The 19,485-nt window shown below is 39.7% G+C and overlaps 1 protein-coding gene across 5 annotated transcripts in view; it reads left to right on the top strand.

Annotated features, from left to right (window-relative positions):
• Positions 1-19,485, top strand: part of CTNND2 (catenin delta 2) — a 901,977-nt gene that overhangs the window by 845,433 nt on the left and 37,059 nt on the right. For all 5 annotated transcript variants that reach the window (XM_041732004.1, XM_041732005.1, XM_041732002.1 and 2 more), the window contains 2 exons: positions 7,906-8,116; positions 13,977-14,061. In XM_041732004.1, the coding sequence (XP_041587938.1) occupies positions 7,906-8,116; positions 13,977-14,061 (296 nt within the window). The remainder of the gene's footprint in view (positions 1-7,905; positions 8,117-13,976; positions 14,062-19,485) is intronic.

Raw genomic sequence — 19,485 nt, 5'->3', positions numbered from 1 at the left:
GAGAAAATGACTCATTACTCCTCAAAAAAGGTTATAAGCAGATTTCTCATCAGATACTTTGGAGATTGAAAGGCAATGGGCTGTATTTTCAAAGTGCTGAAAGAAAAAAAAAACTTGCCAATCTGGAATCCTGTATTCCAAAATGCAAAAGAAAGAAAGATATTCCCAGGTAAATAAAAGCCCAAGGAGTTTATCACTAGAACTTCCCTGCAACCAAAGGTAGTCCTATAGTTTGGAATAAAGTAAGTAGAACTATATGAAGAAATTTAGATCTCAGTAATGGTAAATACATGGGTAATTATAAAAGCTAGTATTATTGTCACTGGAAGTTTGTAAATCTTGTTTTCCATGTTTTCTACATGATTCAAGAGACTGATACATTCAAAAAACCAATTATTTTGTTTTTAGACATATGACATTTACAAAGATGGAATTTTGTGATATCCATAACTGAAAAGGGTGGGGATGGAGCTATAAATAAAGCAGAGTTTTTATGTTATTGAAGTAAAATGGTATAAATTTAAATTAGAATTTTATAACTTTAGGATATTAAATGTAATCCCCATGGTAACCATAGTAAAAATAGTTATAGAATATATATGAAAGCAAATGAGAAGAAAATTAAAACATTTCACTACAAAAAATCAAATAAACACAAAAGAGACAGAAATGCAGGAAATGAGGGTCCAAAAAACACTACAAGGTGGGCACCTGGGTGGCTCAGTCAGTTAAGTGTCTGCCTTCAGCTCAGGTCATGATCTCAGAGTTGTGGGATGGAGCCCCATGTCAGGCTCTCTGCTCAGTGGGGAGTCTGCTTCTCCCTCTCGCTCTGCCCTGCTCATGAGTGCTCTCTTTCTCTCTCTCAAATAAATAAAACAATCTTTTTTTTAAAAAAAAAAAAAAGAACTACAAAACAAGTAGAAAACTAAGACAAGTAACCCCTCTTTATCAGTGATTTTTTTAAAAATACAAATTGATTACACTCTTCAGTCAAAAAAAACAAAGAATGGATTAAAAAACATGATCGGGGCACTGGGTGGCTCAGTGATTGATTGTCTGGCTTTGGCTCGGGTCGTGATCCTGGGATCCTGGGATCCAGTCCCACATTGACTGATGTCAATCAGTGATGTGGCTCCATAGGGAGCCAGTTTCTCCCTCTGCCTATGTCTCTGCCTCTCTCTGTGTGTCTCTCATAAGTAAATAAATAAAATCTAAAATCTTTTTAAAAAATTAAAAACGCGATCCAACTATATGCCATCTACAAGAGACTCACTCTAGATCCAGATATTACTGGTGAGAGACAGTCTGCATTGTGTGAATACAGATCTTGATCCTTGGATTCCCCATAAGAAGATTTATGTGGGCATCTGTGCTCAGAATAAAGACAGCCAGAAGGAAAGTAGCAAGCACAAAGCAATTTATTAAAATGGAAGTTCACTCTCAAAGTGGGAGAGCTGGACAAGTTCTATGAGATGGAAATGGCCTGTAGGTTGTTTTGGGATTGAATGTTATTGAGTCTCTCTGAGCTGTGACGTATAGTGGAGTAGTCTCCAATGGAAGCTATTTCAATCCTTTGGGAAACTCCTCCCACAGGTTGGGAGGGTAAGTTTTTGACACTATGAGGTCTGTACATGAGGTGTCATGGCACCCTTCTCCATGGGTCAGGGCTGTTTCCCACAATGCGAATGTATTACAATGAGTTTAGGAGTTACCCTGGGGCAGAAGTGGAAGAGGAGAGCATATGATCTGCACCTGTGGCTCTTTGGTCCATCAGCTCCCAGGTCTTGGAAGGCACAAGGTCAGGATGTTGTGCCCTCAGGCTTCGAAAGAGTAGCTTATTTATCACTGTCCTTGCCTCCAGGTTTTGTCTCTATCATTCCCCTTCAAGGACTTGGGACTCTGCCTTGGGGTGTTCCTTCCACTGCTCTACTTAACTCAGACAGAAACAAATGGAAAGTGAAACCATAGTTGCACACCAGTGTTCACAGCAGCATTATTCACAATTGTTAAAATGAGGGAGCAACTCAAGTGGCCATCAACAAATGAATGGAGAAGCAAAAAGGGCTAGGCATATGCATGAGTGGAATATTATTCAGCCTTGAAAAGAAAGTTTGATATATACTGCAATATAGATGAAGCTCAAGGATGTTATACTAAGTAAAATATGTCAGTCACATAAAGATATATACTATATGATTCCATTTATACGAGATACTTAGAGTAGTCAAAATCTTAATGATATAAAGTAGAATGTTCATTGATAGGAGGATGGGAGGATAGGTAGTAATAGTTTAATGATACAGAGTTTCAATTTTGCAAGATAAAACAATTCTGGAGATGGATGGTGGTGATAGTTGCACAATACAAATTTACTTAATATCACCGAATTGCATACTTAAAAGTGGATAAGATGGTACATTTTAGGATATGTGTATTATATCACAGTAAAAAAAAAAAAAAATTGAGGGCAGCCCAGGTGGCTCAGAAGTTTAGCGCCGCCTTCAGCCCAGGGTGTGATCCTGGAGACCCGGGATTGAGTCCCATGTCAGGCTCTCTGCATGGAGCCTGCTTCTCCCTCTGCCTCTTCCTCTGCCTGTGTCTGTGTGCCTCTCTCTCTCTCTCTCTGTGTGTGTGTCTCTCATGAATAAATAAATAAAATATTTTTAAAAATTGAAACAGAAAGTGTAAATTTAGAGCATCTCAGCAAAAACTCACAGGCCAACTTTAGAAACCCCAGAAACAAAGAAGCCAAAGAGCTTAGGCCTCAGAGACAAAGCAGCCATGATGTTTCTGACCCAACACTGCTCTTCATTTTAGCCTTTTTAAAAATTATCTTTTCTAAAAAAAAAAAAAAAATTATCTTTTCTCTAAAGTTGATTTGAGAGATTTAAGTTTACAAAGACCTTTGAGCCATCACAAGGACCAGCTATACAGAGGACTCCATCTCGTGATCAAAAAGAGATACATAATCGGAAGGGACTCAAGTGACGGCTCTGTTGTCTGCTACCTTACAGAGCACAGGTGGTTAGACCACAAACCACTACTCAATATCGCTACCACCAGTGGGGAAACTAAGTGGTGGCACACAAATCAATTCCAGAAATAGGCTTAGTCCTGAGACAGAAATAGAAACAGAGTCATAAGCAAGCAAGCAAGCAAATAACACAGAAGCTGAAGAAGTCAATGAGAGCAGAGCCCTGTTGCACCATCCTGAAATTTCCACCAGCCCTTGTCTGCATCAGAGCTCTGCTAAAAGTGCCCTTCTTGGGTAGCACAGTTGGTTGGGTCTCCTGAGGTCATCTGCACCTTCATGGACCCAACACTTTAAACAGAAGACTTCAGAAAGGAGATTAGAAAGAGAAAATAATTTTAATTCGCAATTTTCTAGAGGTTCTGAACTTAGAACACAGGCTCAACCAAGGGTAGCAGAGTAAGGTTACAGTTAGTCTATCATTGAATCATTGATGGAAACACGGTGCATTGTTCACACAATTACGGTAACTCCACTAGTCATCCCATACCAGTACTGCCTATCAAAAATAAAGTTATTTTCATCAGAAGCTAAGTAACATAGAAGAAAGGACCCAAGTATTCATTTCTACTGGGAACTTGAACAAAACAGAGTGATCTGTTTGTTGGCAGTGGTGCTAATGGCAGCAGAGTTGTTTTGTTTTGTTTCAATCTGAGGGAGCAACATGTTTTTCTTTTTTTAACATGTGATTCTGTGACAGTGGACGATGGGGAGCATATTTCTTTCAAATGGAGGCAGGCTGAAGCATTTGCTTTGCTTTCACAAATCTAGGTGTCTTTTGAACCTGATGAGCATCTTCTTTCCTTGATGGGATTTGGCTGTGCTATTCTCCCATATAAAACTAACTTTGCATGGCTTTTTTTTTTTCGTGGGTGAAGAAATACAATAGAAATCCAACTTGTCCATAATCATTGAACTCTAAAATTCACTTGATTGTCACTACTCACCTCATTGCCCCAGCTGGAGACTCCTGAATCCTCTTTCCTCCATCACCCCCAATGCTTCACTTCTCAGTTCCATCTTAGAGTTCTCCATCCTGACTGCCATCCTGTCCCTGACCCAGGTCACAAGTCCTCTTTTTTGTCCTGAAAATTACAGTTGCTTGTTAAACAGCATGAATCATTCTATGACTTTCAGTGTGTGCCATACCATTCACTTATTTTTAATCCAATTAAATCCAGAGAAAGGGGGAGTGGTTCAGTCTACAGTGGGTGCTGGTGCCACTGGCGTTTCTGTGGACCTCAGCAGTTCATCCTAAGACAGGAAGCTCTTCTGTCTCCTGCCAGACTCAATCCCAAGGTTAGGCCTGTCTGCTTATGATATTCTTTGTACTCACACAGCATCCCAGCACACCACAGGGGTGCCACTGGGCTCCAGGTGCTCTTAATGTCCTGAAGCCCCAGCAGAACATTCCTCCTCCATGTTCCTAAAGAGATGGCATCCATCTGGGGGAGGGGGGCAGCCACTCTCCTCCTTAGCCCAAGAAGAATCTCGCCTCTGTTTCTCTCTGAAATCAAACCAAACCAAAACCCAAACCCAAACCAATTTGATCCCCTTCATGGTGTTAGGCTGTGATAATTGCAGTTTGACCCACCTTGCAACTTTTTCTCATCACCACTGTAGCACAAAAAGGGAATTCATTCCTAAAGAGGATTAATTCCTTTCATCTCTGAAGAAATCTCAGACCTTAGAGACCCAAAAGTTTGAATGGGGTGGGGGTGGGGGTGGGAGGAGGGGGTGTCAAGATCCCTCTTATTGGTAGCAAGAATGGCTTTTTCACTCTTTCTGTTGTTTAGAAACATGGGGAACAAAGGAAATATGTGACATAGAACAATTATGGGCACAAGCCACCTTGAGTTGTGGTGCTTACAATTTCAGTAGAAGTTCAGAGACAGATTTATTGTCAAGAAAAAGAGTGAGTGTTTCTCCAACCTTTAGTGTTTCTATTCCAAAACCTTCTTTCTTTCTTTCTTTCTTCTTCTTCTTTCTTCTTTCTTCTTCTTCTTCTTCTTCTTCTTCTTCTTCTTCTTCTTCTTCTTCTTCTTCTTTTTCTTTTTGAGAGAAAGATAGAGGGCATGTGATGGAGGGGGGGCAGAGGGAGAGGGAGAGAGAGAATCTTAAGCAGACTCCATGCCTACTGTGGAGCCCGATGTGGAGCTGGATCTCATGGCCTGAGCTGAAATCAAGAGTCAGACACTTAAAAGACTGAGTCACTCAGGTGCCCCCGAAACTTTCCTTCTGGAGGCTCCAGAATTCTCTTTGTGAAATACCAGGTTGATCTTGGGGCTCCCCTGACCTAAAGAACAAATCCTGAATGTTCACTTCCTATATCAGGCTTTCCCTGGCAAGCCCAGTGCAACCTAATGTCTCCTTTCCTGGACTTGTTATTAACCTCACAAGGTCACTTGTGGCTGTAATTATTGTGTTCCTAGATTTTTTTTCCCACCCAGTTAGCCTCAAAGTTTATGAACACAAGGAAAAAAGCTATTCTTGCTACCCAAATTTTACATGAAGATAGGGCTCCAGTTCCAGTATGAGAAGACAGCTTTTCTCAGCAGCAGAATGGAAGGCTAAAACAATCGTATGCCCTTAAAAGAATTAACAAACTTCATCCAGACGTCTTCTCTATGGAATAATTTTACTTGATTTTTTTCTCCACATGGATGGTCAAAAATATAAATTAAAATGTATCCTTCCAAATAGGTTAATAAATAGACTAAATGAAAAATCTCCACCTGTCCAGTAAAATGTCAGTGAACCCTATTGGAAATAATTAGAAATAAAATCATGCCAAAGGGTTTCCTTGACAAGTTGTGGTTGGTTATATATGGTAGTGACTCCTGTCATTTTACACACCGTGGAGTAGATGAAAAACAACAGTGTTTGTACAGCACCCTGGGGCAAGTCAGAGAGGCTGTGTTGGGGTGGGGGAGGAGCTGTCCATGCTCCCTGAATGTGACGGGGACATCTTGTATTTCATTCAGGACTCATGGATTCAGAAACCATGTAGGATAAATCCACACCTTCAAATTTATCTGATAGAATTTTTTAAATGTCAGTAACAACAAAAACTGAAAAATACTGCAGCTGAAATGTCCAAGGTCACAAACCAGTCCTCCATACTCAGTCAGGAGTGTGAATGCCCCTGGATGCACAATGATTGAAATAGTTGTGTTTCCTTCCTCTATCACTTCCCTTAGGAAGAAAAAATTTTAGGACCCCATTCATCCATCTTCTCACATCTGTGTAACTCAGGTTTGGCTTAAAATGGTCTGTGCAGGTTAATGAACCAATGACGTGCATGCCAGCATGCTGAGCTCAGCAAAAGTAGACTCTTAACCAGAGCTGAGTGTGATTTAATGATAAATAGATACAGCGAGTTGCTCTGTGGACTGCCCATGCACAAAGGATCTTCTCCAAATTATATTAAGTATTGTCTTTAGAAAACAAATAGACTACCTTTGGAGGTTTTCAGGCAAATCATTTTTGTCAGATACTTCTCAGCTATCAAGTCAACAAAGACACTTTCCTATTTCAGTAATTTAGACATTAGCATTTTTTTGTTCAAGCTAAAATAAGCCACCTAAATATAGGATAAGAGCAGATACCAAAATTACAAGGTCTATGTTTTATTTATTAATGCCAAGAATGGAGATATCACTACCTTCAACCATGATTTTCCTTTCCTTACCCCTGGGCACCTCACACCAGAAGATTAAATAGCCCAAGAGTCTATCTTTTAGAGACATGTGTGGAGGCAAAGTATTTCAAATGGCTTTCAGGAGGTAGCTAAACAGTCTGATTGGGGGAGGGGAAACAAGGAAGGGGTTTAGCTTTGGACAAATACCAATGCCATCTGAAAAAATTTAAGAATCAGCCAACTTTGCTATAGGCATTCATTTACTTAGTTTCAGAAGTAAATTAATGGAACAGAATTGGAAGCTGCAGGTGGGATTAATTTATGTCTTGCAGGGTTATTGGTAATGCCCAAAATGCTTTTGTAAACTAAAAGTACTCCATAAAGATGTCATTATAAGTACCTTTATCATTGGGAGTAGCAAGATTAATAATGATGAAGCAAGTCAAGGAAGCAAAGTTGGATTTTATTTTCCTTGTTTTTCACGCAAGGAGGATGTGTCAAATTAGTAAGTGTTATATGGTAGAGCCATACAATAAATCCCATCAGAGAGACAGGTGGATCATTGAGCTAGCCTAGTTCAAAGGACACCTAGCTATATATTACTTGTAAAGCCTCTCTCCCTTGCCTGAAATGTTTCTCTTTGTTTTAAAAGGGCCAGAACTCAGAAGTTATGTATATGATAATGATCTCCACATATTTGTGGTTTGATCCTTGTTAAATAGTTCAGGTCCCAACATGGTTCCTATCAAGGTATTTTTGAAGTTCTGTCAGAATTACCAAATGTTTTCTTAGCTTCTGTGACTGTCGAGCAGGGACCCACTGACAGCTGACACCTACTGAGTCCTGCATCCTCCGTGATCCTCGTGTGTGACATGTTTTCCACACATTTACCCATTTCATCTTTGCAATAGCCTTGTGACATAGGTACCATTATTGTTCTTGATTTACAGGTTTTAAAAAGCTGAGGCTCACAGGCATGAACTAACTTGCCCAGAAATACCATCCCACATCTGTCTAACATAAAGGTTTACACACTCACCACGAAGAAAACCTGTTCTCTGTGTGTGTTCACACAGAGTGACCCAACAGCAGAGAATATGTGATGGGAAATGGACAATATTGCATTAATGTGGCCTCTTGTGTTCTCTTTTTCTCCCCTGTCCCTACCTTCCTCTTTACCTCTTCATCCATTTTGGCCTCATTTCAACTCTTTGCTTGACTTTTTTTTCCGAAGGCAAATATGCCATGCGAGACCTCGTCCACAGGCTTCCAGGTGGCAACAACAGCAACAATGCAGCAAGTAAAGCCATGTCGGATGACACGGTGACAGCCGTCTGCTGCACTCTGCATGAAGTGATCACTAAGAACATGGAGAACGCCAAGGCCTTACGGGATGCCGGCGGCATTGAGAAGTTGGTTGGCATCTCCAAAAGCAAAGGAGATAAGTAAGTCGGACAATGACTTCGTATCATGGTAGAAATGGTGCTGGTAGAACTGGTTCTAAGTGTGCCCAACATCCATTGGTTATGGGTAACACTATTGAATGTCACTGAAAAGCATTTGTCTCTTAAAATCAAGAGAAGGGAAATAACAAATGGCTTTCAGTCTTCCTTCCCCATGATGAAAGCTGATCTTCCTGATAATTTCAATATGATTAATAACTCATGACTTGGTGACTACTATGATATGGTAAGATAGACTTGACAATGCAGCATGCACACACTAGTGTATTCCTTCGACACAGAATAAACAACCAGCTTAACCTGAGTGTGTGAAGGTGTTTTGTGGCTGCTCTTCCTTTGTGATTGCAGGTCCAAGTGTTGATGACAGATCCACATCCTTCTGCCCTTTGCCTCTTCAGCTGTGCATAGAGAGTCATGCAGGGAGAGTAGAGGAGCAAATGGAATGGGGGAATCAGAGAAAACTCAGTGCTGACCCACCAGCCTCTCACGTTAACTCTACAATTTGATAAATTATTTAATTCAACAAGTCACAAGTCACTGTGCCTGTGCTTTCCAGTCTAAAACAGGAAGAGGCTGTCATAATACCCTAGAAGAAGTGATAATCAAGTCTTAAAGGATGAATAGAAATTTTCCAGGCAGAGAGGATGATGGTGAGGAAGGACTTTTATGCAAATGGAATAAAGAAAGATAAGGCCCTGTGTCCAAGCAACTGCACTGCCAAGAATGGAAGTGTCCCCAGTTTGATTTAAGAATCAATGGTATCTTACTGCATGTAACCAAAACATATCTTTAGCAGCCAGAGCGTCTTTATATCAGCAAGCTGTCAATATTACAGAAGCATTCACAGACCTTAATTAAATTTTGCCTCCTGGAAATCCCTTAATGTAATCAATGAGATTAAGAGGGTAAACCTTTTGTTATCAGAGGTCTACTTCTTGACTTTTCATTCCCTGTCTCCCCCATTTCTTTACATCTAAATGCCAAATAATTTTTCTTCCGCTGTTAAAGGCAGTGAGGGATATACTTTGGGACTTTTTGGAAATTCATTATTTTATTTGATTCAAGATATTACCATTGTATTATAAAAGAAGTCTCAGGTTTCTATTTAAGCACCCTGAGACTTCCAAATAGGTTCAATCAACAATTTAGTATTGAGATACTAAATTTATTAGTATTTGAATACTTTTCTAATATCAAGTAGAGAGGCACCATTGGACTCATGTAATAATGGTGCAAGATAGATGGTTGGTTTGAATTATACCTTATTATATTAGACTTAAGATAAATTGCTGTTCTACGTGGTTTTCTTTTTCATATAGCTTCAGTAGAACTTTGGAATCTCTAATTGGAATGCTTACCTGTTTTGAGCATTAAGAGCTTAATATGTGAGAGTTTTTTTTAAGCAAATACACACACACAATGAAACTATTGTCCACAAACACTCTGATATATTTGTACATATTCATGAGACATTCAAAAATTATTCTCTTTGAATTATAAGACTAGAAAGTTTGAGGGGTGGTCTGGTCTTCCACCTGTGTAAGCATCAGTAAACATCACTTACATGGGCCTTCAAGAGAAGAGATGCTTTTATCAGTTTTATGGTCAAAGAAAATTACTTGGTGAAACTAATTTAAAAATCATTTGAGGAAACCATCCATGAAAGAGTATATATCCACATTGCCAATCTAGAAAATGGTCCTGTTGGGTCTTGTCCAATCTGGATTATCGTTAGTGGGAAGTTTCTTTCACAATGGATGATCTCATAACTGCCCTTTTACTTGACTGGAAGTTTCTTTATGGAATAGTGATGTGTTTCATCTCATTGTTTCTTGATCTTTATTTTCCAGTTAATAGTGGAGATTTAAACCAGGTTTAATGAGATGTGTTGCACTGGGTGGGGTGGGGCATCTTCCCTTTTTTCCTACATATTTTGTCCATTCTTTCATGTGGCTTACCTCTTTTTTTAAAGATTTATGTATTATTTTAGAGAAAGAGAGAGAGCAGGGGGAGAAACAGAGAGTGAGGGAGAGAATCCCAAGCAGACTCCACACTCAGCACAGAGCCCAACATGGGACTCAATCCCACAACCCTGAAATCATGACCTGAGCCAAAATCCAGAGTCAGCACTCAACAGGCTGCACCACCCAGGCTCCCCTTACCTCTTGCTTATATAATGACTAATTTGGGGATCAAAATCATGTTTGTATAACTTTAGATTTTCATTGCTGCTTCTCAACACCCTTAAAAAGAATCCAGAATTGCTCTGAATCTTAACACTAAACTCATCATTTCACTCAATTCTGTTATGACCTGAGGCACTGAGATTCCCAAGGCCTTCTGGACACATTTCAACAAAAAAGAAATTCTGTATTGAAGAGAGAGTTTTTGAAATCGGGAATTAGTTAATAATTGAAAAAGGGAAGGATGGCAGTTTACTCTAGCTAATATAAAAAATCTTTGCAAATCTGTCCTCCCTGAAATGCCTTTACAAAATTATTACCAGAAATAAGTTTAATTAAAACCTGATTTTTAAAATTTCAGATAGCATGATAAAACACAGGTGGAAAAATGTGCCTTTCTGTGATTCTTCATTTTTATGCATTTATGTATTTCATTCCGAAATATACACAAATTTAAATATGCCAAGCAATTAACAAGTCAGACTGGTGAGTTGCCAATCACAGTGTGTTTGAACTGTACAACTCATTGTATCTTGCTAATACAACCACCAGGACTGGAGTTCCGAGGTCCTACAGATTGGAATAGCTACGCTGAACACCTGCAACAAATTGTACCAACTAACATCCTCGGTCACCCCTGATTCCACAACTTTGGTAAAGATCAGACATTGTGTAACCAATTGTGACTCTTACAGGAGTCTTATACTTACTACTTTCAAGTCTTTATAAATTATTCTTTTCACATCATTTTAAACACAGTTATGAAATTCTATCACGTTCTTTTCAAAAGCACATTTTTTCTGATTTTAACAATTATATAGGAAATAGTGTGTTGAATATTTTGTCAAAAGACAGAAAAGCTGTTAACAGTCTCGACTGTTACTTGTCAGTAAGAACTGTATGTTGTGGCTTAGGCTATAGTCACTTGTCACATTAGAAACAATTGTTCAAGTCCTTCAATTGATAGTTACAGCTTTTCAAGTAGAAGTTGCTATGGTACCAGTCCAAGTGATGGATCAAAATTAAAGTCTAAAAAGAGCAATGTTTCGTTGACCTTCACATGTTATTATGACACTGTAATATATTGGCGTTTTAATTGAGAGGTTAAAATCTGCTATGTATTACACATTCATAGTCTTTTTTTATTTTGTAATTAAGCAAGTAGTAGAAACAAAAAAATTACAGTTTCCAAGGAGTTTTTGCATACTAAATATGTCTCAACCACCTTACCACTACCTGAATATTCACCTATGATCATCAGAGTTGCTTGACTATTGCCATGGACAAATACCTAACTAACAAAGATAAAACACAGGAAAACATAACACTTAACCTTTGTTCAGCATTGATCGTATGAGATTAACATGTCCTTGTGGCTGCATCCATAAAAAGATCTAAAATTCTCTGTCTTTAAATCAAAGGAATTTAATATTGCATTTAGAGCATGACACTAGCATAAATTATTCAATCATTTAGGGATCATCCATTTTAGTAAAGAAAAATACATGTGTTACTTAAATATAGTTGATCTTTCATAGAGAAAAAAATGAGGAATTTATAAGAACTTTACTTTTTTTTCCTTTAAAAATACATAATATAGCACAGTATTTTCAAAGACAGAGTTGAATTCCATCTCAGCAATAAAAATAGTAAGAATGGTTGTTACTGTTACCAGTAAGCAAATGGATGAAGGAACTTTAAACTTACTTGGTCTAAATTGCAAACTTGTAGACTCAGGAATGTAGCAGACATGTAATTGGCCATGTATTAACATCCCATAATTCCATTACAACATGCATGTCCTCACAACAATCCACTTACTCTGGCTCTCAAATCCAACCTCAACCTTATCCCATCTCACCATCTGATCACTTTCTATTTCAGAAGCCATTTTATATCAGACATGTTTGGTCTCAATTCAGATTTTCTTTTCTGGGAGTCTTTGGGCCGCTGTACCACTGGTCAGCTTCAGGAGTGGACTTCACTTTGGAGTTTTCATGAATGGTTATGTCCCGCCCGACTCCAGGAATCATCACACACATAGACCAGGAGTCACGAATCTATGGCCCAGGGACCAAATCCCACCCATCTCCTGTCTTTGTAAATAACATTTGATTGGAACACAGCCACATCCACTCGCTGATGTATTATTTATGATGCCTCTCATGCTACACACAGTTGCAGAGCTGAGTAGCTGTGATTGAGACCATATGGCCCCCCAAAGTAGAGACTGTTTATTATCCAACCCTTTAGAAAAAACCATGCAGCCCCTGAGACAACCACAGTGTCACTGAAACACTAGAGTTGTGTAGCCACTTGTAGAACCAGCCATTAGAATAAATAATCTACAGGTAATTAATAGTTTCCCTCACCACTGGCCAAAAATAACCTCCAAGAAATTGATCCAGTCAAATCAATACTAATTTATTGACCTCATTTCTTTTGAGACACAGATCAGCACTGACCCAAAAGTCAAAATATTTAGCTATTGTTGCATAGCAATTTTAAAGCCATGACACAAGAAAATGGTAGGAACCACAAGTCGGAAGATTTATGTGATTTTAGTTTCTCACTGTGGTCCACAGGAAAGAAATTTAATTGTATGCAGGGCTTTATTTATAGATACTTATGCATTTCTCTATACAAATGTAAGAGTATGTGCACACATCTTCCTCTGCTGCCAATCTTCTGGGTGTGACCCCAGCAAATGGAGACCAACTCCCCGTCATCACACAAGAACATAGAGCCAACATTGTATATTCCCTCCTGCATCAGTTGAGAAAATGAATATTTCTTTTCTTCCTACTACACAGGTGTTACACAATACTGCCATGAAAACTCCTGAATCTGGCCCTTACTGATCACTATATTTCTCTTCTTTCTTTTCTTCTTTCTTTTTTTTTTTTTTTGTATACGTTTTATTTGAGTTCAATTTGCCAACATATAGCATAACACCTAGTGCTCATCCTGTCAAGTGTCCCCCTCAGTGCCCGTCACCCAGTCACCCCATCCCCCCCCCACCTCCCCTTTTACCACCCCTTGTTCATTTCCCAGAGTTAGGAATCTCTCATGTTCTGTTTCCGTCACTGATTTTTTCCATTTATTTTTTCTCCTTTCCCCTCTATTCCCTTTCACTATTTTTTTATTCCCCAAATGAATGAGACCATATAATGTTTGTCCTTCTCCGATTGACTTACTTCACTCAGCATAATACCTTCCAGTTCATCGAAAGATGAACAGATAAAGAAGATGTGGTCTATATATACAATGGAATATTACTCAGCCATTAGAAATGACAAATACCCACCATTTGCTTCAATGTGGATGGAACAGGAGGGTATTTCTCTTCTTTCTATTCCATGTTGTAGCCAAACACTAAGTCTGCATTCAGACTCAAGGCTCTGCTCTTCCTTTTGCATTTTGAAAATTCTTTGCCAAATTGAATGCATTCCTGTCTCTTGCTTTCATGGGTGCGTTGATTAGAGTAAAGGTGGAGGCCAGTAGATTGTTCCCTCGCACTCCACAGGCTGAGAGAAAAGAAAGAGCCAGAGGTCATAGGATGTTTATTCCTGTAAATGCTATGTCCTGATGAGTCAGTGTCACTCTGAAGCCCAGCTACCCCACTCACCACCTTATGTATCTTATCTTTTCTTTATCAGACACTCTCCAAAAGTGGTCAAGGCCGCATCTCAGGTCCTAAACAGCATGTGGCAGTACAGAGATCTGAGGAGTCTCTACAAAAAGGTAAGTTCTGCTTTACCTTCTTGGTTCATGGTTCACACAGGCCCTGAACCCAAACCCATTATTTGGTCATAACAGGGTGCATCATAGATATGGAAAGTACTTTCCCAACAATCTGAGTGATTGAAACACAACTAAAGCAAGACAGTCAATGAAGAAGCAGAAGAGAAGGTCACCTAGTGTCCCAAACATACACAAAGATCCATGAATCTTCTGGATTGGATAGACCCATATTCATAGGGTCTTACCCTATATTGTCTTACAGAAAAGAAAATAAGCTTGTTTTCCTGAGTTTCCATATCATACAATGGACTAAAAATTAATAAACTGAGGGATTTCACAAAAAAAAAAAAAACAGTAGGTATAGATAGGCATTAACAATAGAGGTGGAGAGAAGAAAAACTATATACATATAAAAAACAATTCAGGAAGCCAAGAAGTATCACAGCCCAAGAACAAGGAGGAGAAGACCCAACAGCCTGCCCTGTGTGCCTAGCCTTGACCCTCACTTAGTCACTGTTCAAGAGGAAGGAGCCGGGCATTTGTCAGGTACACTCTCAAGAGGCAGGAGGGAGTTTATAGCCTACATTCCACATAGATGTTCATTCCCAAAATGGTTTAAAAATAAAATCGTCAGAGGAAAATGTCACATCTAGATACTTTGATTCTATACCTCATTTCCAAGTGATGCTAAATAAAGGCTGTTTAACTTTTCCTTTTTGGTTAGAAGGGGAGAATTTTTTAACAATGTATCTCAGAAGTTGTTTTTATTGTTATTGGACCAGCAAATGTGGATAGTTTAAATGATGATCCCTCGATGGATTGGAGGGAACAGGTAGGCATAAAGCGTGTCACTAGTCCATGGGGAGCACAGCGTAGGCTTTGATGTTGGTAGGGATTCAGAAAGTCTAAGCGGGACTAGGGGTGCAGGCCTGGGCTTCCTCACCAACTGCCCAGAAGACCTCCTTGCAGCTTCCTGGCCACCTGCATGGAGGGGGAGAGGGAGCCAAAGTCATTGTTTTCATCACCCCAGCCTGCCAGTCTTAGGTTGGGCATGAGGGGCCACAGCAAGAGGTTCACATTACAAAGAGCAAGACCCATCTTGCCAGAGGGAAAAATCTGTCTTTTTTCTAAGCCGGTGGGGAAAAGTAAATATTTAATAACTGGTTCTACTAAGTTATAGTCTGTTTCTAGACTTCCCCCTAGGCCTTTCTCTTTCCTTTATGCTCTCATTACTTTGCACTTTGAGTTTACAGAGTTTAGCCTATATATTTCTCTTTCAAGATTTTCCTATTTGCTAAGAGCATGTATGTTAAAGTTGAAACAGAGATGGCAAAATACAGTGTTCAGGGCATGTTGTAAATGGATTATATTCTTCTCTAAATATTTTGCATGTTAGGATAAACCCTTCTCTCAAATGTTTTGAGTTACATTTTGTTTTGCTTGAAATTCACATCTCAGCATCCCTACTTATTTCCTTCATGGACCCCTCCAGGAGCCAAATGAATTCTCTCCCAGGGCAGGATCCTTCGGCTCCACAGGCAGCTGGACATGAAGAGCACTCTATAAATTAGAAGGGAGTTGGTCGTTCTGAATCAGTGGCTCCAGAAGCTCGATGAAATATTACTGCCTCAAATAAACTCCACATTCCCTTGGATCCCGAACATCTCTTTGCTGAAATACACCGTCCCCTGCATATATGCATTGAAGGGAAACTGCTTTTAGAGACTCTACAAGTTATTTGTTGAATGGTAGTATGAGTTTTCCATCTTCATTTTTTTCTAAGTTGGTAGTAGAGTTCAGAAAGTGTAATTGTCTTTTTGTTTTCATGACGGAAAAAAATGTGTTGACAGGAATTTAATGGAGCCAAAAATCAAGAGCTAAAGATGGTTTAAAATGTGTTTCATGTAAGGACATTCAAGGAGGATGAGCTGGAGAAACTGATGCTGATGTTTTCAATTGGCCCCTGGTGATGTTTTTAGTTGACCCATGATTTAAAAAGGTTGAGAAAGAACCGTTCTTAATAATTTCCAAATTATGCAGTTGCAAAATTAAATGAGGACCTTTATGCTCAATATCATAATAGCAAAGCTCAAAATTCACAAAGGCTTTTCTTATTGAACAATCCTTTGGTGAGAAGACCAAATTCATTCATCCTTATGAATTGTTTTTAATCAGTGAGGGAATAGATTTCCTTTCTGTTCTTCCGTGACAATTTACATATCATTGAAAAAGTGTCTGATCCATATCGTTTAATTATCCATGCTTCAAATCTGTTTATTAAACATCTATTATAGGCTTAAAGAAAGAAGAATTTCAGAGAAAACATAAGACATAGGAAGCAGCTAGGGACTCCTGGGTGGCTCAGTCGGTGAAGCATCTGCCTTCCACACAGGTCATGATCTCAGGGTCCTGGGATGGAGTCCTGCATCGGGGTCCCTGCTCAGCAGGGAGATTGTGGCTTCCTCTCCCTCTCCCTCTGTGCTTGCCCTCCTCCCTCTCTCTCTCCTTCTCTCTCTCTCTTTCTCCGTCTCAAATAAATAAATAAAATATTTTTAAAAATATATGGGAAGCAGCTAATGTGGGTAAAAATGAAATATGAAATAATTACTGACAACTTCCTTAGTCTCAGAAAGATGTACTATAGATTTACTGAATGAATTAGGAGTGGGAAAATTATAGAGCAAAATCTCAAAAAATTCATGAAGTTTGCATAAATTAGGAGGTAAGACTTAAGGGCATTATGCATAGAGGAAAACATGAGTAGGGAGAGAGAAATTGAAATGAAAATGGCATATCTGTGGGACAGAATTAAAGGTCCATCTGTCACTGGCTAATTTCCTCCCAGGACTCAGGCACAGAGGCCAGAATCTCATTTCATTAGCTCAATGACTTTATTTTACTTAGAGAGACACATTTAATAAATCAGAATATTCTTCCGGCTGGGTGTGTTGACCAATACAAAATTACATTTGATTCCTGAGACATCGTGAGCCAAAACATATTTGTGTTATCTGAACCTTCAACTTCAGTGACGCCTGGACTTCTGAATTTTTTTCCCCAGAAAAGAAAATAAATAATCACTGAAGAATATTCTCACATGCATCAGGCACCATCTTGTTATTTTTTTAACCAGTCCTTAATTTGGATAACTACAAATAGAACTTCAGAATTTCTTTATCAGTTGCATCATCCCAGAGACTGTTTTATAGAGGAAAAGACAACAACTCTTGGGAACAGATTTGATTTGGGGATGGAAGAAAAGCTGGAGGTCAACAGTTCTTAACTTTTGGGAACATCTGTTCCTTAAGAAAATAAGGACACTGACATAATGGTATGCTTATGTCTGACCATGGGGAGGACCTTTGGGACAGCTGGTTTTGGAAGAAAGGAGACAACATTCCAGGGAAAGGGAAACATAGAATTACAAGATTACAGAAATCATTGATTACAGACCCTCCTATAATGCCTTAGTAGTCTGTACAACATTGCCCAGAACTGGTTACATTGGTTAGGATACAGACTATGCTTCTCTCACAGAAAGACTCAAAAATGTAGAAACTCAAACTAAGCAAGTATCTCCTTCCCCCTCATGGAACTGTACCTGATTAGACAGTGGGCCCAGGGCCAGCAGGGGATCCTGGGAAGCATCTTGTTGCTTTGCTTTGCCTTGTTGTCCTCATTTTTGTAGGCAAAATCGAGCTAGTTCCCTAGCTCATCCATCTCTTATTCCAGCCCACAAGAAGGAAGAGAGATAGGGGAAGTCAGGGCAAGTGATGTCCTCATAAGCAATACTAAAAGTGCTGAGCTCCTGCTCACATCCCAGGACCAGGAACTCAGTTCCATGGCCACACCCAACTGCAAGGCAGGATGGGAAAAGTGGGCCACCAGGGTCCTTGCTAAACTTTATGGCAGGAAGAAGGGAGTCCTTTTACTGAAGGAAGAAAGGCAGTATCAGCTCCACTAGTCATTTCCTTGTGTTCAGATACACTTAATATCAATTACATTCACCATCTAATGAGGCATATTATTCCATTTCAGGGTGGCTGTGGTTATTCAGAACTTCCTGCTTGCATTAAGTAAAAATCTCTTTATCAGCAACTTCTGCCTTTCAGTGCCATTTGGAAAAGTCTGATTTTTCTTGTCTGTGATAGTCTTCTTGCATTTGAAGCTAACCATTCCATCTCTACAAGGTCATGCCCATTCAGGCCAGACATGCTCAGGTCTAATATATGAGCATTTCCACAACCTTCGTCAGGACTCTCACCTTTCTCTACCTGCATGCAAGTTTGTCAGGATCCTTTCTGCAAAGTAGCACCCCAAGATGAGTATATTCCTCCAAGTTTAGTTAAAGCAGAAGAAAGAGAGTGAAACTATGCTTCCCCAGTGCCTGGCAGTCGAGTATTAATAAGGCTTGAGAGCAAGTTGGTGCCTGGGAGGCTCATCCCCCTCTCTGATAAAGTACAAGGAGCTTGGGACTTAGAATCAATGACCAGAGGTTCAAGCTGCAGCATGACGAGGCAAGCTCCCTGAGACCTCCCTCCTTATCACGTAGGAACTGATAGCCCTGTGGCCTTCCTGCTGGTGGGCAGTGGGTAGACCTTTGCTCGCTGGGTCTCACTCTTGGTGCTTATGGATGTGCTGGGATTGTCTTACATCCATTAGTGCTGAAACTTCAATAGCCATTACTAATGCGGGCTCTCCAGAACAGTGAGTAACCTTTTAAAATACTCTGTGGCAGCTCTCATACTCAGCAGAATGCTCTCTCTCTCAGCATCTGGACATGTCCCCAGAGCCCTAGGGATTCAGGAGGCCAGGGATTCCTTGGTGTCAAAGACCTTTCACATCTTTTCCTGGAGATGGCAGGCATGTCCCCATCAGTCTTATCCCTGTCCCTTGCTTTTCTCAGCCATGGATTAAATGCCATGACACATGCCCAGGAGGATCACTGATTGTACCCAATGGGAGAGTCATCATCAAAGAGCTTTGTAAACTGGAAAATCATATACTAACAGGAGCTCCTGCTATTAATTCTAAAACATTGTGCATGCCATTTGGTTGACAGACGCTCTCTGCCATCCTGTCCACAGGCAGCTGGATGTTTGGGTACAAGGGTTTTATTTTGTCATCATCATCACCATCATCATTACTCACTTCCACATTTTCACAGCTCTCTCCCCCCCTTCATTTCTCCACCCTCTCTCCCCACTGTCCCCTGGATAACTCTCCAGTGCCCCTGCTTGCACTTCAGGGATATGAGTAAACCAGATTACATAGGGCTTTACAAGAAGGCCATTAATGACAATGCAGTTTATCACTCTTTTAGAAGAGAATTGAATGCTATTGTTTCATTTAGTGCTAATCTGTGTGTGTGCAGGTCAACTGTGCCAAAGACTAATGTTAGCAAGGATCGTGGAGACATCTAGA

The sequence above is a fragment of the Vulpes lagopus genome, chromosome 17 (assembly GCF_018345385.1).
Source record: "Vulpes lagopus strain Blue_001 chromosome 17, ASM1834538v1, whole genome shotgun sequence".
Taxonomy (NCBI): Eukaryota; Metazoa; Chordata; class Mammalia; order Carnivora; family Canidae; genus Vulpes; species Vulpes lagopus.
The sequence above is the reverse complement of the archived record's forward strand: the minus strand, read 5'-3'. Positions and strand labels throughout refer to the sequence as shown.